Raw genomic sequence first — 22,910 nt, forward strand, 5'->3', positions numbered from 1 at the left:
GTAAATACACACACTTCCCTCAAAAATACACCCAAAAAAGTTCTGATCTACACCTGATCGTCTGCTATAAATTCCAGAAAATTAATCAAAACTAATACATTACATTTAATCCGCAGATTTATCTTCATGCATTATTTTGACAGTCAATGTTCACGAATTATTCACCTATACAATGCTATACAAATTACTGCAACAAAATTCATAATAATCTTATGTAAATCAAACCTCAGGAACTTCGTTAGATTCAAATTCATAGTCCACTTCGCCGGGATTCAGCTGACAATCTGAGGTTGAATCATCCATTATCTTCAAAACGAGTTCAAACTTTGATTTCAGAAAACGAAAAATCAAATAGAAAATGAAGCTGGAGTTATAGAGAGAGGAACTAACGTAAATGACGAAGAAGAAACGAGTGAGAAAGGAGAGGAAAAGAACGATCGAAGAAACCAGGGGAAGCTTCGCGAGAAGAAGAACGAGCAAATCTGCAAATAACAAAAACGAAGAAGGAAACAAATCTTTTAAATTTGGTAGTTAGATATATACGGGATCTCTATATAGCGCGTGTATACAACGTAACCCTTAGAGCGCGTTTTGGAGTTTTATTTGTTAATGAAGTTGTAAACCATACAAGTCATTAGGGCTTGTATGCAGAGTTTTTCCAAAATTTAATATGATTCTTTTAATGAAATTAATAAAAAATTATTGGTTAAATATTTTGTCAATTATAATTTATTATTTATAAATATAACATTAATTTTGATTTTTTGCAGTCAATTTAATCAGTATCTAATTTTTTTATGATTGAAAATAATTATTTATTATTTAATAGGTTGAAATCTTATTTAAACATTCAATTCCGATATAATGATATGTTAATTAAAGCTTATATGTATGGTTGAACATAAAATTATCTAAATCTAATATATTTTTTATATCTATAAGTATAGTTTGACGTTTTCTATGGACAAAATCTTAATTCAAAAAAGGAAACCTAAAATAATACTATATTAAGAAGTTTAAAATAATATTAAATTAATTCAAACATTTTTTTAATAATATCTCGCAAACACAAGGTGGATTGAAACTGTTTAAGCAAACTAAAGAGATCATTATTAGACCAAGTTAAATTGATTATTTAAACATTATTATATTATTAAATATTATATTACATTTTATTTTATTTTTAACTTAGTTAGTCTGGTCTAATAGACTCAACTTGTTTGTCTAGTCTAATAGACTCAACTTGTTTTTAACTTACAATTATATTAAATGTATGCAAAAATTAATTAAAAAAATTATTTATTAATATAAAATATATAATATAAAATAAATTATAAATATATATTTAAATAAATTAAATTACATATATATTTATATAAAAGATATAATAATTAATTTATAAATTTTAGTTGATAAATAATATTTTAATTAATTTATTATCATATCTAGACTAGAGACAATAATCATTGATCCAATGACCCTTAACTTAAGTAGAAGCGACATCATTGGATCTTCTCGGAAACTATTTAAGCAAATAAGGTGGTATTTATTACGGTTCTTAAAATTTATTATTTTATTATAAAAAAATAAATAATTTATTTTATATTTAAAATGATAAAAATGAAAAAAAATTTAAATATTTAAAATATACTATAAAAGATAAATTAAACAAAAATTTTAAAGGCTAAATTAAAGACATCATATTGGCCATAAATAAAGAAAGAATCCATTGATAATCTCCACCTAACTTAGTTATTGCAGAAAAAGAATATCATAGAATATTCTTATTAAGGATGTATATGATCTCGTCCTATTCAAAAATTTGGTTCCAATTCGTATATTTTAGGAACTAATTTGACGTGATTTTATTGGATTTAAGGTTAGGTACGAGTCTCAAAAATAGATTCGGTCATTATTTAAGATTGAATTTGGATTAAAACAAACCTAATTTCACCCGATTTATGTGCATCCTAAGAAAACTAAAAAATGTATATATATATATATATTTTAAATTAATTTTAATATTATGTTATATTAATTATAAGTTTATTATTTTATATTTAATCGAATTAGAAAATAGATCAAAGAAGCATCAAATTAGAATTTATAGACAAATTTAAGTTTAAATATAGATATAAACTTCTCTATAAATTTCTTTATAAATTATTGTTAAAGTTTTAAAAATTCGATTTTCATCCGATTTAGACCCAATATAATTATGGCCTAAAAATATTTAAATTTCATCGGGTCTAGGACCGAATTAGAATATAAAAAAGGTGGAAACTTAGATGCAGTCAACTTCACGTGAAATTGATACATGAGAGTCGTTAAATGATTTGACTGATTTGACTAAATTTTTATCTAACGGACTCTCAGATATCAACTTCACATAAAATCATCTTCACATGAGTTTTCACCATCTAAAAAATAGACCCAATATATATTTAAGACTAAATCTAAATTAGGACAAATCCAATTTCAGCTGAGACATGTACACCCTAATTCTTACTTCTTATCTTCTTTATCTAGAGACTTTATGTGCTGTATAGGTATAGCATTTTAGAATAATGTATAAATTTAAATTCTTATAATATGTTTCGTTTCAATTTAAAAACCCCACCATTGCAAATTCATGGATGAAGAAAGAGCAGAAGATGCAAGAACAAGAAGCATCTTGTGTAGTGGCTATGATGCCAAGTCCTGGCATGGGACACCTCATCCCAATGCTAGAATTAGCCAAGAGACTCAGCCGCCACATCAATCTAACTGTCACCATTATCATCCCCTCCAGCAACCCTCCCTCCGCCGCACAAACAACCCTCCTCAGCTCCCTCCCCATCGCCATCTCACAAACCTTCCTCCCCTCAGTCTCCCTCTCTGACATCCCTTCAACCACCAACCCAGAGCTTAGCACCGCTCTCACCATCCTCCGCTCCCTTCCTTCCCTCCGCCGCACCCTCCTCTCCCTCTCCTCCACCCACCACCGTCTTGCCACGTTCATCATCGACCCCTTTGGCTTAGATGCGATTGATATCGCCTCAGAGCTTCACATCCCTTCTTACCTTTACTTCCCTTCCTCTGCCATGGCCTTGTCTTTGGCTTTACACCTTCCCTACTTGGACCAAACGGTCAAGGGAAATTTTAAAGATCTCTCTGAACCGGTCCATATTCCGGGATGTGTACCGGTTCATGGAAAAGACTTGTTAGAGCCGGTTCAAGAGAGAAACAGTGAATCCTACAAATGCATGCTTCGCCTCTCGAACCGGTTCAAGATGACCCAAGGGATCATAAATAATAGCTTCTTAGAACTCGAACCGGAAACCTTTAAGGAATTGCAAAAGGGTGAACCGGGCATGATTCCAGTTTACTCGGTTGGACCGTTGGTGAACGTAGAGCAAACTAATGGGACTGCCGACAAATGTTTAACATGGTTGGATGAGCAGCCACGTGGCAGTGTTTTATTTGTATGTTTTGGTAGTGGTGGAACCATATCTAGTGCTCAAACTCATGAGCTTGCTATTGGATTAGAGAATAGTAAGCAAAGATTTTTGTGGGTTGTCAAATGTCCTGACAAAGTAGCAAATGGTGACTTGTTCAAGACTATTAATGTGCAAGACGACCCTCTTGATTTCTTGCCTGAAGGGTTTGTAGAGAGAACTAGAGGAGTGGGCCTTGTGGTTCCATTTTGGGCTCCACAGGCCCAAATATTGGCCCATGAATCTATTGGAGGATTCTTGACCCATTGTGGTTGGAACTCTATACTCGAGAGTATAGTTAATAGAGTTCAGATGATTGCATGGCCACTCTATGCGGAGCAAAAGATGAATGCGGTTTTGATTACCGAAGATATTAAGGTTGCAACAAGACCAAGAATTGGTGAGAATGGGTTGGTGGAAAATGAAGAAATAACTAGGGTTGTGGAGAAGTTGATGGAAGGTGAGGAAGGGAAGAAACTTAGTTATCGAGTGAATGAACTCAAGGATGCAGCTTCCAAAGCCCTAGGAGAAAATGGATCCTCAACAAAGCAACTTTCTGAGTTGGCTCTTATGTGGAAAACTACTCAATAGATATCAAATTATATTTATTGATGTTGATTTAATAATTTTCCCATTTTTCTTCTCTCTTTGTACAATTAATTATTTCAACTGTTATAATATATTGCCAACTTTGGTACCATGTTTTCTTGGATTTAAATATCAGAGGTGCACGACTCCGATCCACACGGGAAACATTAATTTATACAAGTTATTTTATTATATATACATATAAATCTAATAATATATTTTTTTTTAAAAGTAAAGTTTACGATATTAATTAATTTTTCATATAGTATCACTACAAAAAAACAAGGGTTATATATAGCTACAGTTAAAACTGTGGCTAAAGTATGGAAATAGTGTAGCTAATGAAAATATTTCTTTCACATAAAATTAAGATTTTACGAATAGAGAAAATAAATGAGCAATAAATGGGTAAACTTCACAATTTAATCTAAATAATATATAAAATTTGATTAGTGTTTGAAAAGACACCAACTTTGTTAGTGAAATATAACATTGATGTATACTAATTTTCAAAGGTTTAATATTTCAATCCGTTGTGAGAGCATGGACCCAATAAGATGAGAAAATAAAAATATCCTTATAATATAATGGTGATTGTTATTGCATGTGTTATGTTGTTCTCTTATTATTGGATGTATATGAACTGTGAAGTGAGTGGCTGTAGCACCAGAGACATTGTCATTATTATTAGCTTAATCCACTTTGAATCTGTCTTGGCTCTTCGCATAATTGGAAGTAGACTACTGATTGGTGATTGGGGATGATGATTAAATGGAACTCATTAATCGATAGCAAATCTTTAAATACAGATTCGATTCACAACGAATTAATTTTTATCGATTAACTTAAAAATATTATAAAAAAAACTAAAGAAAATAAAACTCGATATAACTAATAATGGAAAAGAAATTAGTAATAAAAATAAATAATAATGACATAAATATGCATTTCACAAATTCTACTCTTAATTAAAAATTATTACTAATATTTTTAATTATTCTAATTTATCACCACGATTTAGAAAGATCAAAGATAAAAGTAGGCTAAGGTTATTAACCTCATGAAACTATCTTTTCAAAAATTTAAATTAATAAGATTATCGTCGTTATTTTGATTATTTTTTCATAGACTCTTATGTTTTTTTTATGCTAAATTATTTATTTTAGTTAAACAAATACTATAAAAAAAAAGTTGAGAATTATCAGTTTTATCGATAGAATGTATCTGACAGTATAAATGGCGCTGAAAGATGTTTATCGGCAGATTATTTTGTCTGACCTTAATTACCGGCGTATTTTACGTCGAAATTTGCAATCAATACAACAAAAATAAGTGGTTAGTTATCGGCCGATTTTTTCGACAGTAATTTTGGCGCCATTTTATGTTTTGTGGCGTTCATTTACCGTCGGATATTTTCGCTAGTAAATCCGATTGTAAGCAATTTTTTTCACAATTAGTAAGGAACCTATTTGACTTTAAAATGTCGAAGTTTTGAGAATCAGGGAACAAAGGAGGGGACGTATCTGTCCCCTCAAAATGGCGTTGTTTGCCGTTGTTCCAAAACGACGTCGTTTTAGCCACGTGTCCAAGGACTAATGTGTCCTGAGCGCGATGCGTGTTGCTTTACTTGACACGTCACACCTACAACCTCCACGTACGAGGGAAAGTGTCATGCTAACCGATTCAACCTGACTTTGGGACCTATATGACATATATTTAATAATCTTGGAGACCCGGGACCTAGTTAATCTTTTTAAGAGACAAATCTGTCGAACTGCCAAATCTTTAGAGACTTATTTGAGGTATTACTACTCTTTCTTTTTTAATACAACATACTACTCACAAGACTCCTAATGGGAAGTGAGAGATAAATCAAGAGATCACCTAAAACTTACAAAACAGAGTTAAACCAAGTGAAACTTAGAAATTAGCTAGAAACTAAAAGCTCAATTATTACAAGAGACAAATTATCGAATATTTGACATTCAAAAATATCAAACATATCAAATAGCACAATCAAGCATTCTTTCAATTCTAATTGACAAGAAGTCAACATTAACAATATACTAGTTGTAGTAATTGATGGTTTCAGTGGCTAAGAGAATGGGGAGTTGAATCTTAGCCCCCTTTTTTGATGCTAACACTTGCTAACCTTCAGAGAAGACTTTTCTGTTTTTGCTCATCACTGGACACGAGCAACTTTGTTTTGTCTCGTCCCTTGCCACGAGACTTTTTTGTTTTGTCTCGTCACTTGGCACGAGATAATTCTGGTTTTTGCTCTTGTGTAGTGGAAAACAGAAATGAAGTAGAAAGAGAAGAAGATTGCACTCAGATATATCCTGGTTCGGCTGCTAAGTGCAGTGCAGCCTACATCCAGTCTCCATCACAAACATGATGGAATTTCACTATAATCAATCTGATTATAACTTGTAAAGTGCTAACCCAACTTACAAGGGGATTCCCACAGAATCATGATACACAACATAGATGAACAAAGGAACTCTAAGACATCTATGGCTTTTTCTTTTAATTTTGCACTCTCTGCCTTTTTCCGCTCTATGGCTTTTTCATACAAACCTCACTGTTTGCCTTTTTCCATGAGACTCAAGACATGACAAAATTAAACAGAAAAACTACAAAACATAATACATTGAAGGAGAAGAAGAACTGCTAGCTTAGGTAGCTCTGAGAACTCTGTGCCTTGCACTCTCAAATCTTACTCCTTGCTTCAAACAGTGGTTGTTCCCGCTTTTTAAAGAAGAGGAAAGCCTCCACACTTGAAGCCAAAACCGAACCAACTTCTTCCTCCTTCAACAAACACAGGACCGGTTCGGCCACTCAGAGAGAGAAGAGATAACCATGCATTAACCAACATGCAATTACCTCTAGTCCTTTCTTGATCATCACCCTTCATCAATCCGGGCTCTCCATCCTTGGCTTCCTCTCAAATTGAATATCAATAGTTCCCTTTTGCACATGTTCTCTAATGAAATGATATTTAATTTCAATGTGCTTTGTTTTTGAGTGCAAAACAGGATTTTTTGAAATATTTATTGCACTCATGTTATCACAAAATAAGGGCATACTATTGATCTTTAATTTGTAATCTTCCAATTGAGTTTTTAACCAAATTAATTGTGAACAACAAGCAGATGCGGATATATATTCTGCTTCAGCTGTGGATAGAGCCACTGTGGCTTGTTTCTTGCTTGACCACATGTTGAGTGAGCTTCCAAGGAAGCAACACATGCCGGAGGTGCTCCTCCTATCCACTCGATCTCCCGCATAATCTGCATCACAAAAACCTACTGCACAAAATTCATCAGATTTAGGATACCATAATCCATAATTACAAGTTCCCTTAATGTATCTAATGATGCGTTTAACAGCCGTAAGGTGGGATTCTTTTGGATGTGATTGAAACCTTGAACATACACCCACACTTTGGACTATATCCGGTCTAGAGGAGGTAAGGTACATGAGTGAACCTATCATTCCTCTATACCTTGTTTCGTCCACATCTTGGCCATCATCATCTTTTTCAAGTTTAGTATTGGGATGCATAGGAGTGCCCATTGATTTGGAATTTTCTAGGCCAAACTTTTTGATAAGTTCTTTTGCATACTTTCCTTGGTGAATAAAAGTACCACTAGGAGTTTGCTTAATTTGGAGGCCAAAAAAGAAGGTAAGCTCTCCCATTAAGCTCATCTCAAACTCACTAGTCATGAGTTTTCCAAACTCTTCACACAAGGAAACATTGGCCGAACCAAATACAATGTCATCAACATAAACTTGAACAAGAAGAATATCATCATTAGATGCTTTAATGAATAAGGTAGTGTCGGTGGTTCCCCTTTGAAAATGATTTTCCAACAAGAAGGCACTAAGCCTTTCATACCAAGCTCTTGGAGCTTGTCTAAGACCATAAAGAGCCTTAGTTAATTTAAAAACATGATTTGGAAATTCTTTATGTTCAAAACCGGGGGGTTGAGCCACATACACTTCTCTATCAATAAAACCATTAAGGAAGGCACACTTAACATCCATTTGAAACATTTTGAAACCCTTATGGGCAGCATAGGCAAGAAGCAACCTAATTGCTTCCATTCTAGCTACCGGAGCAAAAGACTCATCAAAATCAATACCTTCTTCTTGATCGTAACCTTGGGCCACTAATCTAGCCTTATTACGAACAACTTGTCCATCCTCACCAAGTTTATTTTTAAAAACCCACTTAGTACCCGTTACCTTCTTACCATCCGGATGAGGTACTAGTGTCCAAACCTTATTCTTGTCAAATTGAGCAAGCTCCTCTTGCATTGCTTTGACCCATGATGGATCCTCAAGAGCTTGTTTGACATTGTTGGGCTCTATTTGTGACAAGAGAGCAAGATTGCTAGGTTCGGTTGGCCTTTTGGTGGATGATCTTGTTGTTACTCCTTGAGAGGGATCACCAATGATGAAGTCATGAGGATAACCCTTCATAGACTTCCATTCTCTAGGCTTTCGGACAGGTGTAGAGCTTTGATGAACTTCTGGTGGTCTCACTGTTTCAGTTGCTCGTGCCTGCTCAGGAGACAAAATGGAAGTTTCTCCTTCAATCTGACGAGACAAAACTGGACTGGCAGATTCTTCATTCTGGACAGATTTGGGATTTTCTTTGCTTGTTCCGGCTCCTTCTCCATCTGAATCATTATCTATCACAATAATGGGAATTAAGTTAGAATCACAAAAAGTAACATGTATGGATTCCTCTATTGTCCTATGCTCCTTGAGATAAATTCTATAAGCCTTGCTTGTGGTGGAATATCCAACAAACATTCCTTCATAGGATTTTGGATCAAACTTTCCAAGATTTTCTTTATTATTAAGCACAAAGCATTTGCATCCAAAAACATGAAAGTACTTAAGATTTGGAGGGGTTCCTTTCCATAGCTCATAAGGAGTTTTCTTTAACCCTTTTCTAATGATTGTTCTATTCAAAATATAACATGCTGTGTTCACAGCTTCAACCCATAAAAATTTAGGAATCTCATTTTCACATAGCATAGCCCTAGTCATTTCTTGAAGGCTTCGATTCCTTCTTTCAACCACCCCATTTTGTTGGGACGTTCTAGGGCATGAAAAATTATGAGAAATCCCTAAGTCATCACAGAATTTTTCAAAGTCTTGATTTTCAAATTCTCTTCCATGATCACTTCTCAAATGGGCAATTTTCAAATCCTTTTCATTTTGAATTTTCTTGCAAAGGGTGGAAAAAGCATAAAACGCATCATTCTTATGAGCAAGGAAAAGTACCCAACCGAATCTAGAGTAATCATCAACCACAACAAGACCATAATATTTACCTCCCAAACTTTGAGTTCTAGTAGGACCAAAGAGATCAATATGTAACATTTCCAATGGCCTTTTGGTTGAGATTCCATCTTTTAATTTAAAAGAGGATTTTACTTGTTTGCCCAATTGGCAAGCATCACAAGTAAGATCCTTATCAAACTTGATGTTTGGAATTTCTCTAACCAAATTCTTTTTGACTCGCTTAGAAATTTGGTACATGCTAGCATGTCCCAACTTTCTATGCCAAAGCCATTTTTCAGTTTCAAAAGATGTAAAGCATGTTACATTTTGTTCCTTTAAATCCTCAAGAGTTAATCCATACACATTGTTGCATCTCTTGGCTTCAAATAAAATATCCCCAGTTTTCTCACAAATAACCAAACAAACAAACTTCTTAAAGATAACATCAAAACCTAAATCACACAATTGACTAACACTAAGTAAGTTATGTTTCAAACCATTTACAAGAAGCACATCATTTATACAAGAAGAAAAGTTTTTACCAACTTTCCCAACAGCCATTATTTTTCCTTTTGCATCATCACCAAAGGTAACAAGTCCTCCATCATATTCATCAAGTGTTATGAAGAAGGTTGTCTTTCCGGTCATATGCCTAGAGCATCCACTATCCATGTACCACATATTTTCTTTTTTCTTGGATGCTAGGCAGACCTACAAAATAAACTCAAGTGACCTTAGGCATCCAAATTTTCTTGGATCCTTTCACGTTAAACCATCTCTTATGTCCCAGATCATTATAATCAAAAACAACTTTGTAAACTTTATCACCTATCATTCTTTCTCCAAAGAAGCATTGAACTGGAAAATGACCACTTCGGTTACATAGTCTACAAAATCTTGGAGTTGCTGTTTTGTTAAAGGAAGTTGGGTCTTGATACTTAACATCATTCGAAGATGAAGCAATGTTTTCAAAATGTGATTTTTCAGATTTATAAAAACCCAACCCAGCTTTATCATAAAGAGGTTTTTGACTAGCCAAGATTTGATTCAAATTTTCAGAACTTTGGGTGAACTTGGCTAAGTCTTCCTTAATTCTTTTAACCTCTTTAAGCAACTCTTCATTTTGCTTAAAAAAATTCACATATGCAAGGACAGAATGGTCACTTTCACAGCTTCTAACTTGGGCTTTTAACTGCTTATTCTCTTCCACAAGATCACAAGCAGTTTCGGCCTCTCTTAGTTTTTCTTTGAGAAAGTCATTTTCAGCTTTAAGAATGAAATTTTGTTGTTCAAGATCTTGATTCTCAGTTAGAAAACATCTTATTTTTTCAGAAAGATGGTCTATCATAAGATGAAGGTCTTCAGTGTCAGAGTTTTGAAATGATACCTGATCTATCTCATTTGCCATGAGACAGGGCTGTGATTTAGTCTCAGACTCTTCATCATCATCTGAGTCATTTTCCAAATCTTCCCATGTGGCCATCAGTCCCTTCTTCTTCACTCTTTTCGGCTTCTCTTCCTTTTTCAACTTGGGACAATCAGATTTGAAATGACCAATTTCCTTGCAATTGTAACAAGTTACTTTGCTAAGGTCTTTCTTCATCTTCCTTGAGCCGCTGCCTTTGCCTTTGAGCTTCACCATTTTCCTGAATTTTTTTGCAAACAACACAAACTCATTTTCAGAAGAGTTATCACTGGATTCATCATCCAGAGGGTTAGTCATAGAAGAGAAAGCAATTCCTTTCTTTTTTGAATCTTTTTTCAAATAGGAGTTTTCAAAAGCAAGTAGATTTCCTCTCAAATCATCAAGTGTCATGGAATCTAAGTTACTACTCTCAGAAATAATTAAAGCTTTTGTTTCCCACTCTTTTGTGAGATATCTCAACACTCTTCTCACTAGCACAGATTCTGAATGTGTGATTCCAAGAGCATCTAAGCCAACAGTGATGATATTGAACCGTTCGAACAGTTCATCAATGGACTCTCCTTCCTTCATTGCAAACATTTCATATTCCCTGTTTAACATGTCTGTCCGAGTCTTCTTTACAATGGTAGTTCCTTCATGAGTGATTTGCAACTTATCCCAGATTTCCTTTTCCGTTGTGCATCATGATACTCGTCGGTATTCCTCAAAGCTGATAGCACAGTTGAGCAGATTGGTTGCCTTGGCATTTAACTCCACCGTCTTCCTATCTTCCTCGGTCCAGCTTGCTTCTGGTTTAAGAAAGATTACTCCTTGAGTATTTGTGGTAGTTGAAAATTTAGGACCTTCCAAGATGATCTTCCAAAGTCTGTAATCCACGGCTTGTACAAATATCTTCATTCTCTCCTTCCAATAGGTATAATTTTTCCCATTGAAGAGGGGAGGTCTGTTGCTTGATTGACCTTCAGCAAGATTGTATGACAACACATTTGCGCCATTGTTTTCTGCCATGAGGATCTTTACTCCAAGCTGCAAAGCTTGATCTCTTTGAGACCAAGCTCTGATACCAATTGATGGTTTCAGTGGCTAAGAGAAGGGGGGTTGAATCTTAGCCCCCTTTTTTGATGCTAACACTTGCTGACCTTCAGAGAAGACTTTTCTGTTTTTGCTCGTCACTGGACACGAGCAACTTTGTTTTGTCTCGTCCCTTGCCACGAGACTTTTTTGTTTTGTCTCGTCACTTGGCACGAGATAATTCTGGTTTTTGCTCCTGTGTAGTGGAAAACAGAAATGGAGTAGAAAGAGAAGAAGATTGCACTCAGATATATCCTGGTTCGGCTGCTAAGTGCAGTGCAGCCTACATCCAGTCTCCATCACAAACATGATGGAATTTCACTATAATCAATTTGATTACAACTTGTAAAGTGCTAACCCAACTTACAAGGGGATTCCCACAGAATCATGATACACAACATAGATGAACAAAGGAACTCTAAGACATCTATGGCTTTTTCTTTTAATTTTGCACTCTCTGCCTTTTTCCGCTCTATGGCTTTTTCATACAAACCTCACTGTTTGCCTTTTTCCATGAGACTCAAGACATGACAAAATTAAACAGAAAAACTACAAAACAGAATACATTGAAGGAGAAGAAGAACTGCTAGCTTAGGTAGCTCTGAGAACTCTGTGCCTTGCACTCTCAAATCTTACTCCTTGCTTCAAACAGTGGTTGTTCCCGCTTTTTAAAGAAGAGGAAAGCCTCCACACTTGAAGCCAAAACCGAACCAACTTCTTCCTCCTTCAACAAACATAGGACCGGTTCGGCCACTCAGAGAGAGAAGAGATAACCATGCATTAACCAACATGCAATTACCTCTAGTCCTTTCTTGATCATCACCCTTCATCAATCCGGGCTCTCCATCCTTGGCTTCCTCTCCAAGATGGATTTCTGGCCCTTGATGCCTCATGATGATGATGACTTCATCTGCTTCAATCTCTGCCTTCAACCATCACTTCGCCACTCTAGCTACTCCCTGTGGTGGTTGAGCAGAATCAAAGACAAGCCATGCTTCAAGAATCTTCTCTAGCTGGCCGAATCTTCTTCTTCCATTTTTGAGCATGAAAGGCTCAAGATAATCTCACCAAATCTAACCACATTTGGTGAATATCTTAGCCACAGCTCACTTTTATTTTAGTATATTTTCTTGCCATCATTAGCTTGATGGTCTTGAGGCTTGCTTTCTCTCCTTTTCGGTAGCTCACTTTTGCTTCCATGGCTGCCAATATTTTTTGTGCAATAACCGAAGAGAGAAAGAGATGAGAGAGAGAAGAAAGAATCTGAAGTAAAGCTATTTCAAAGTGATTGAACTAATTAATTGAAAATAGCTTGATTTTACTTCCCTTAGTTGGCGTGTAGCAATGATGCCTTTAGTCAAATCAATCTTCTCTCACTTGCTTATGTTTCCAATGCATTAAATTAAATTTGAATTCCATCCAAAGTGAGAAATGGAATCCGTTGGAGGCAAGCAACAAATGTTAACTTTGCTTTCCTGATGGACTTTGGATTCGGATCATGCATGGAAACATTCATCAAAATTGAATTTGGGCCTTGTTGCAATAAAGCTTAATCTGACCCAATTGATTAACATTTGCTTTCCTGATACAATTGATTTCGGATCAAACATAGAGCTCACAAGAAAGCATTTGTTTTGGGCTTGCAACAATAATGTTTATTCTGGCCCATTTAATAATTCAGCCTCTTGTAGCAATGCTGATTTTTATTTTTGGGCTAGCAACATCTTTGTTTTTCGGTCCAAAGTAAAATCTGCACAACAAAATTATTAATTAAGCATATATGAATTATGATCAAATTAATAATTTTGTATTTAAATATTTCAATAATGTTTGTTCATCATCAAAATTAAATAAGAGTTTTCCAAACTCATCAGTAATTTACAATATTTCCAGTAGAACATCCAAACAAACAATTTTAATCGATTAATTCATTTACAATTCCAAACATTTTCAACAACTTAAAACTTAATACTTTAAATCTAACCTATCTTAACAACATAAATCCTCTAAAACTAACGATTAAATCTAAATCGAGTATAATATTAATCAACAACTAAAACCTATAATAATACTAAGGATAACTAAAACAAAGAATGAAATTAATATTAAAATGAAGAAGAACCTGAAATACAGGAATAGAGAAGAGAACAGAAAAGGGGGCAGCGGTGGCGGCAATAATGGCGGCAGCAAGAACGACAATTATAGTAGCAACGACAGCGCGGTGATGGGAGAATGTTTGAGGGTCAGCGCTGTATGTTGGTGGCGGCTGGCTGAAGTGGATGGCGCGATAAGATAAAGAGGGGCCGCCGAAGAGGATGTCGAGGGAGAGGGTTAGAGAGAGAGTGGACTGCAGAAGGGTTGCTGCTGGTAGCAGGACTAATGGAGCGACGGAGAGAGGGTTAGAGAGAGAGTGGGAGAATAGAGGATAAAGAGAAAAATTCAAAATGAAGGGGAAAAGAGTTTGTTGTTTGAATTTAATTTTAGAACTTGTTACTGTTGAATCTATTGGCGGATAAGTCCAATAATAATGTTTTGTAGATGACCAAAATGCTGCGTCTCACTAAATTAATTCGATGGTAACGAAACCACGTCAAGTTTTCCATTCTCCCTCCAATTATTACCAGTAATTTTACTATCGAAATAGCGAATCTGATGGTAAATATTTGACACAATAAAATAATTCTAATTTTTTTATTATAAATCTGACAATGACGTGATGTTAAATTCGGTAAAAAAATCCAATAATATTCAACAATTTCTTTTATAAAAGATCAATTTGAAAAGACACCAACTTTGTTAGTGAAATATAACATTGATGGATACTAATTTTCAAAGGTTTAATATTTCAATCCCTTGGGAGAGCATGGACCCAATAAGATGAGAAAATAAAAATATCCTTGTACTATAATGGTGATTGTTATTGAAGTGTTATGTTGTTCTCTTATTATTGGATGTATATGAACTACTGTGAAGTGAGTGCCGGTAGCACTAGAGACATTATCATTATTATTAGCTTAATCCACTTTGAATCTGTCTTCGCTCTTTGCATAATTGGAAGTAGACTAGTGATTGGTGATGGGGGATGACGATTAAATGGAACTCATTAATAGATAACAAATCTTTAAATACGATTTCGATTTACGACGAATTAATTTTTGATTGATTAAACTTAAAAATATTATAAAAAAAACTAAAGAAAATAAAACTCTATATAACTAATAATGGAAAAGGAATTAATGATAAAAATAAATAATAATGACATAAATATGCATTTCACAAATTCTACTTTTAGCAAATTATTACTAATATTTTTAATTATTTTAATTTATCACCACGATCTAGAAAGATCAAAGATATAAGTAGGCTAAGGTTATTAACCTCATGAAACTATCTTTCAAAAATTTAAATTAATAAGATTATTGTCGTTATTTTGATTATTTTTTCATAGATTTAATTTTTTTGTTTTCTTAATGCTAAATTATTTATTTTAGATAAACAAACATTATAAAAAAAACCTTGAATATCATTGAATTTATCAATAGAATATATCTGAAAATATAAATAACGTCGAAAGATATTTATCAACGAATTATTTTGTCTGACTCTAGTTACCGACGTATTTTACGTCAGAATTTGTAATCAATACGACAAAAATAAACGGTTAGTTACTGGTTTTTGACAATAATTTTGGCACCATATTATGTTTTGTGGCTCCCATTTACCATTAGATATTTCTAGGAGGGACGGATCCGGAAATCCTATCGTGGGGAGCCAATAACATATATAATATTAAAGAAATATGCAAATAAATTATAATGTAAGATGCATTACAAAAATATACCGATAGAAAATATATATTTAAAGTACAAACAAAATAAGCATACTTTTACTAACAAAGTGGTACACGTCGATTCTTCATATCATAAAATTCATCGATAATAGAATCGGTGTCAAATCTTTCAGCAATCTTCTTCTCACTGTAAATCAAAAGACAATTAGCAAGAAATTCATCTTCCATGTTATTTCTGAGTCTATTCTTCACAATATTCATAGCTGAAAAAGATCTCTCAGTTGTAGCAGTTGAAACAGGGAGAGTTAATATCAAGCGAATCAAACGATCAATCAAAGGATATGTTAAAAACTTTCCTGTCTTCGTTAATCCTTGACATAACTCCGAAATTGTGCACAAGTTACTTAAATCAACATGTTTAGAAACATCAAGTTCATAATGTTGAGCTTGCATTCTAATGTGAAATTTCTCTTGGTCACTGAAGTCACTTGGATAAAATCGTTCTACTAATTCACATACTTTGTTGACACTGAAGAACTTATAATTATCTTTGGGATCTAAAGTTGAACTTAAAGTAAGCAATTCCACCATATTATGATTGAATCTTCCATTAAGCTCTTGCAACTGTGTATCAGTTACAGCCAGAAATAAATTAACACGGTAATGATGCTCCACTGAAATTTGGTCAACAATTTTGCGAGTTCGGCCTCTTCTAGGAATATGCAATGCATTCATATCAGGAACTTCAACTTCATGTTTCTCACAAAACAATATAACTTCTTTTATGAAAGCCTCCCAACTTGATTCTCTCATTCGTTGGATTAAAGTCTTGGTAGTAGAAACCAGAGTTAAAGCATTCAATATGTCTTGATTTTTTCGTTGCAAAGCTTGACAAAGATCATGACTAACTTCCAAAATATTTCTCATCAAATGCAAAACAAAGACAAATTCAAAGGATGTGATAGTATCATAAGCAGCACTAGCATCACCACGAGTGGAGAAATTACCTTCTTTAGTGCTTTTTTCAAGAACTTCACAAGTAGCATCAAACATGCATAGCAAGCTACGTACAAAATTCAAATGAGACCCCCATCTAGTATCTCTAGCTCTTTGTAAAGTACCAATTTGATTAAGTCCACTACCTGTCACAAGTTGATCATCGGCAATTAAGTTTGCAACATTATTTTCTTGAGCAACCCTTAACTGATTATGACGTTTAGGAGAAACAGTCACAACATTCACAATTAGTGCAAGTTTTGAAAAGAATTGATGAACATAGCAAACTTCTTTGGCTGCAGAAACAAGTGCTAATTGTAATCGATGAGCAAGACAGTGAATGTAATAAGCAAAAGGACAATCTTTCAAAAATAGAGCTCGCAATCCATTCCATTCACCACGCATATTACTAGCTCCATCATACCCTTGTCCCCTAAGATTTTGAACATCAAGATTATGACGAGAAAGAACTGATGAAATTTCTGTTTTCAATGTCAAAGAACACGTATCAGAAACATGTATAAGATCAAAAAATCTTTCTTGAACACAACCGTGCTTGTCTATAAATCTCAAAACCACAGACATTTGTTCTCGCTTTGACTCATCTCTTGCTTCATCAATAATTATACAAAATTTAGAATCACCAATTTCTTCTCGAATTGTTGCAGGCACTTTTCTAGCAAAGTTATGTAATATATCTTTTTGAACACCAGGAGATATATATTGAGCATTTCCAGGAGTATTTTCAAGAACAACATTATTAACATTCTGATTACAGGAAGCCAAAAGCTTAATTAACTCAATAAAATTTCCCTTATTCAAAGATCCAGGACTTTCATCATCGCCTCTAAATGCACATGCTTGAAATGCAAGCCATCGAATAGCATCAATAGATGTCTTCAACTTTAAGCGGTTATTTACAATAGTTTTATCACTGTGCCTATCAAGAACTTTGTCTATATGCTTAGGTTGAGCCATTAAATCATCACAAGATTTCACACATAAATTATGGGGAGAATTAAGAATAGAACCCTCGTGACATACAAATGCACAATTCACTCCATTGTTTACTTTCTTCCAATTACTAAATCCTAACTCTGAAAATACATTTTTTCTATCATTGCGAGCACCATAATGTTTACCAAACAAGTAGCAAGGCAAACAATAAGCAGCATCTTTTTCTGGTGAATATTCTAACCAACTTGAAAATTTCTTAAACCAAGAAGATTGAAAATATTGACAGTGATTGTTATTACCAGAAGCTGGATAGCTAATATTTGTTGGTTGGTATGGCCCAGCTATTATGTATGCTCTACGAATTTTATCACGTTCATTGACATTATACTGCCAAATTGGACGTCGCTTTCCTGGATCCCTTTCTAGTAAAGAGATATCAACATCTCTTTCTAATCTTGGAACTTTGGCTTTTTGTTGATGTGTATTTTGAGTAAGATTAGAGAGTTCACTTACTTGAACTTCTTGTGAAACAAGATTAAAGGGTTGACTTGTTTGAACTCCAACATCATCAGTAACTTTTCTCTTAAAAATTGCATCAATTTTACTTTGCTTTCTCATCATAAAATGTTCTAATTTTTTGTTACCTGAAAAAAAATTAAATAATTATATACTCACATGAATAAACAAACTGAATATTTTTTATTAATTAAACGTTAATAACAATATTTTTTTTACTAAGTCATTATCAATTTCACTAAAAATAAAAAATAAAAAAAGAATAAATCTTAAAAATAAATAAATTATTTATCTATAATTTATGTGATCACAAAAAGATAAAATTATATTATTTTATAGTTAAAAAATATAATTTATTAATTAATAATTTTATACAATTATATAAAAAAATAAAAAGTAGAATGAGTATAATAGTAATACCTTTGCTAATTGCTATGATTGAAGATTTGAAGACCGAAGCTAGGCTACGAGGGCGTGCAGCGTGCTCCAAGAGAAGAGAAGACTGAACGTTTTCAAAAGGAACAGCATAAAAGAAAGAGAATGTCACGCGTAACGTGAGTGTTTGTTATTTAGGAGTTTAAAAAAAATTTAAAAACCATTATATTTTATTTAGGTTGGGTCTTTTAGTTTATACTACTATTTTTTTTTTAAAAGTTGGGGACCCAGGTCTCTACTTGTCCCTCCATATATCTGTCCCTGATTTCTAGTACTAAATCTGACCGTAAGCAACTTTCTTTTTACAATTAGTAGGGAATTTATTTGACTTTAAAACGTCAAAGTTTTGAAAATCAGAGAATAAAGGTGGGACGTATTTGTCCTATCAAAACGACATCGTTTGGCGTTGTCCCAAAACGACGTCGTTTTAGCTACGTGTCCAAGGACTAATGTGTCTTGAGCGCTACGCGTGTTGCTTTACTTGACACGTCACACCTACAACCTCCACGTAGGAAAGAGAGTGTCGTATTAACCAGTTCAACCTGGCTTGGGAACTTATATGACATATATTTAATAATCTTGAGGACCCAGGACCTAGTTAATTTTTCTAAGGGACAAATCTGTCAAACTGCCAAATCTCTCGGGACTTATTTGATGTATTACTCTTTCTTTTTTTTAATACATAACACACTACTCACAAGACCCCCAATGGGAAGTGAGGGATAAATAAAGAGATCACCTAAAACTTACCAAAATAGAGTTAAACCAAGTAAAACTTAAAAATTAGCTAGACACTAAAAACTCAATTATTACAAGAGACATATTATCGAATATTTGACATTCAAAAACATCAAATATATCAAATAGCACGATCAAGCATTCTTTCAATTCTAATTGACAAGAAGTCAACATTAACAATATACTAGTTGCAATAATTCATAATATTTCTAGTAGAACATCCAAACAAACAATTTTAATCGATCAATTCATTCATAGTTCCAAACATTTTCAACAACTTAAAACTTAATACTTTAAATCTAACATATCTTAACAACATAAATCCTTTAAAATTAACAATTAAATCTAACTCGAGCATAATATTAATTAACACCAAAAACCTACAATAATACTAAGGATAATTAAAACAAAGAATGAAATTAATATTAAAATAAAGAGAAGAAAACAGAAAAAGGGACAGCGGTGGCGGCAGTAATAACGGTAGCAGGAACGACAGTTATACTAGCTACGACAGTGGTGATGGAAGAATGTTACGTTGGAGGGTCAGCGTTGTTGGTGGCAGTTTGGCAGAAGTGGATGGCGCGATGAGAGGAAGAGGGGCCGCCAGAGAGGATGTCGAGGGAGAGGGTTAGAGAGAGAGAGAGAGAGAGAGAGAGAGTGGGTTGTAGAAGGGTTGCCACCGGCGACAGGACTGACAGAGCGGTGGAGAGAGGGTTAGCGAGAGTGGGAGAAGAGAGAATACAGAAAGGAATTCGAAATGAAGGAGGAGAGGGTTCGCGGTTTGAATTTAATTTTAGGGCTCGTTACTGTCGGATTTACGGGCGGATAAATCCAATAATAATGTTTTGCATATGACCAAAATGCTGCGTCTCACTAAATTGATTCGATGGTAATGAATTCGCACCAAATTTTCCATTCTCCCTCCAATTATTACTAATAATTTTACTGTTGGAATAACAAATCTGACAAATAAATATTTAACACGACGAAATAATTTTAATTTCTTATTGTAAATACGACGATAACATGTGGCATGATGCTAAATTCAACAGAAAATTTGATAATACTCAACGATTTTTTTATAATAAAAGATTAAATTTTAGATTTTTTTAGTTATAAAAATTCTAATATTATATTTCAATAAATTTTTTTAACTTAAATTAATAAAAATAATACATAAATAATTATATCTGTAATAGTTATATTTTTCGAGACTAATGGCCTTCTCTTTGCACGACTAAAATTGTTTGTTAATTAACTGTATATCCTAGTTTCTGTATTATGAACCCTACATAAATATTTTGAAAGTGAAAGAATATAATAGTAAACTAATAGTTGTAGATCTACTGTTCATAAAGAAAATACAAGAAATTAAAACATACCTGTTTTGTTGGCATCATTGAAACCATTCGTCCTACTTACATAGCTTTATATCCAATCAAAAATAAAAATAAAATAAAAGTAAAATTAAAAAACTTATTGTATTTAATATAAAAATTAAAAATTTTATTTGTATATTAAAATTAATTATTAATATAAAATATATAATAAAATATAAAATATATTTTAAAAATAAATTAAATAATATATTTATATATACTAATTTTAATATATATTTAAATGGTTTTAGTATTTTACTGTTATTTAAAATTGAGTTACTGAGTAACTGAATTTTGTTTATTGAGTTAATTTTGTTTATGATTTTTGTTAGTTGGATTTTGTTTTTAGTTACGAACTTAGATGTTTGAAGTTGTTTGTGAACTTCTAATATTAAATTATGAATAATTTATGACATGAAATTATGAAATTTTAAATTTTATTAAGTTAAAAATTATTGAATTTGTATATTTAAAACTATATATAAGTTTTTTTAACAATTTTATTTAATATTTAATTAAATCGGTTGAATTTCGGTTGAACTTCGGTCGAACTAGTAAACTATTAAACCAGTGATTTTACCAGTTTATTGATCGGTTCAGTTCTCGCAATCTTGAATTAGGGTGTATATGATCCAGTCCGGTTTGAAAATCCGACCTGGACCCGAAGGATTTTGGGACATGATGGCCTGGATCTGAAGTGGCCCGGGACTGTCCCTGAAAAAAAAATGAAATCAGAGGGAGGAATAAAACCGGGGCCGGGCCGTAGCTCGGGTCACCCGTCCCCGGCCCGGTGAGGATCATAATTTCTAAAGTGTAAACAATGAACTAGGGCACGCATTCACTTTACGCAATATGCAAGCCTCATTGCCTCACAAGCCCTCTTCCACACACCCTGCCACAATGCCATGCACCCTCAGAGCTCAGTCCCCTCTTAACCCATCCCTTCAGGCACTGACGGCGCTGCCACTAGCCTTCCCGTCGCAGTCCTCTCTGTGCCTCTCACCAGCCGTCGCAATCTTTCTATTTCAGCCCTCTCTCCGTCTCTCAGCAGCCACCATGACAGCATCCATCACCGCTTCCCAGCCTCGAAGTCATGATGGTGGTGCAATGTTTCTCGGCTTCCAGTGACAACATCCCTCGACGACGACGATGACAATTGCAAACGGTGACAGAGCTTCTCTGACCCTCAAGGGCTGAATGACGACGACGATGACTGCTTCTACCGTTGGTCGTCTTCTTTTTCTCTTCTCTAGTCCCTGTTCAAGTTCAGGTAAATAATTTTTATTTTGAATTTCTGATTAGGGATTTGATTATTGAAATTTTTTATTAGAATTTGACTATTAGAATTTATGATTGGTGATTTTGATTATTGGAATTTATTATCAGGGTTTTGATTATTGGAATTTCTTATTAGAAATTTTGATTATTGAAATTTATAATTAGGGTTCTGATTATTGGAATTTTTTATTAGAAATTTTGATTATTATTCTGATTAAGTGTTTATTATTCTTCTTTTTTCAGTATTTGATTATTGTTCTGATTAAGTGTTTATTATTCTAATCAGAATTTTGATTATTGTTTGGCTCTTGATTATTGAAACTTTTGATTAGGTGCAACTTTGTTCTTCCTGTTTCAGTGTTTTGTTCTGATTTTGTTCTAATATTTCGGTTTCAACTGTTGCTTCTGAATCACACTTAGCTTTAGCATTGGTGGACGTATGCTTGATGTCTTTCGCAGCTCTTTGTCACCATTAATGGCTGAAACTTTGATATGCACTTAAAGTTGGTTGTGCCTTTCTAAACAAGGAGTTGAAAATCAAGAGTTTGATCAATTTGATAGTAGTAAGAAGATTATTGAAGGTGCATTTATAATATTTTTATTATTTGTGACTTAATTATTTGAAGTAATAATCTCTTATATGAAAATGAGTAATTTTATATGTTTTGTAGCTAGGTCTTACTAATGCATCTATATCACAAGGAACAAGTTGACAATATTAATAGCAATTGATAGATAATGACTATTCTTCTTTGGTTAATGATTTGTGTTATAAAGACTATAAGTTAAAGTTTTATGTTTAGGAAGTACAAGATTTTAGACTAATGCATAATATTTTGTATTATTTGTATATGACTTAAATATTTGGTGTTATTAGACAATGTTAGTATTGATTGTGGTTATGCTTTAATTTTGAAGAATGGTTGGCTCTTATGATATTTTTTTAAGTAAATTTTACCATG

General features: G+C 33.6%; 2 protein-coding genes across 2 annotated transcripts; one reads left to right on the forward strand and one right to left on the reverse strand.

Moving 5' to 3' along the window:
* The first annotated feature begins 2,408 nt into the window (after positions 1–2,408).
* LOC112797797 (UDP-glycosyltransferase 72B1) lies at positions 2,409–4,176 on the forward strand. The gene has a single exon (XM_025840887.3). The coding sequence runs from the start codon at positions 2,637–2,639 to the stop codon at positions 4,065–4,067; it is 1,431 nt and encodes a 476-aa protein (XP_025696672.1). The 5' UTR covers positions 2,409–2,636; the 3' UTR covers positions 4,068–4,176.
* An 11,572-nt stretch (positions 4,177–15,748) lies between these two features.
* Positions 15,749–17,623, reverse strand: LOC112795378 (uncharacterized). The gene is made up of 2 exons (XM_025837309.1): positions 16,002–17,623; positions 15,749–15,836 (listed from the first exon to the last, which is right to left on the reverse strand). Exons 1-2 carry the CDS (start codon positions 17,621–17,623, stop codon positions 15,749–15,751), a joined length of 1,710 nt encoding a protein of 569 aa, XP_025693094.1.
* Positions 17,624–22,910: the final 5,287 nt, after the last annotated feature.

The sequence above is a fragment of the Arachis hypogaea genome, chromosome 4, assembly GCF_003086295.3.
Source record: "Arachis hypogaea cultivar Tifrunner chromosome 4, arahy.Tifrunner.gnm2.J5K5, whole genome shotgun sequence".
NCBI lineage: Eukaryota > Viridiplantae > Streptophyta > Magnoliopsida > Fabales > Fabaceae > Arachis > Arachis hypogaea.

Coding starts and splice junctions, on each gene's coding strand:
- LOC112795378 (XM_025837309.1), bottom strand. CDS start 17,623: ATGGCTCAACCTAAGCATATAGACAAAGTTCTTGATAGGCACAGTGAT. Junction 15,837..16,001: donor GGATTAACGAAGACAGGAAA/GTTTTTAACATA, acceptor TTTGATTTACAG/TGAGAAGAAGATTGCTGAAA.
- LOC112797797 (XM_025840887.3), top strand. CDS start 2,637: ATGAAGAAAGAGCAGAAGATGCAAGAACAAGAAGCATCTTGTGTAGTG.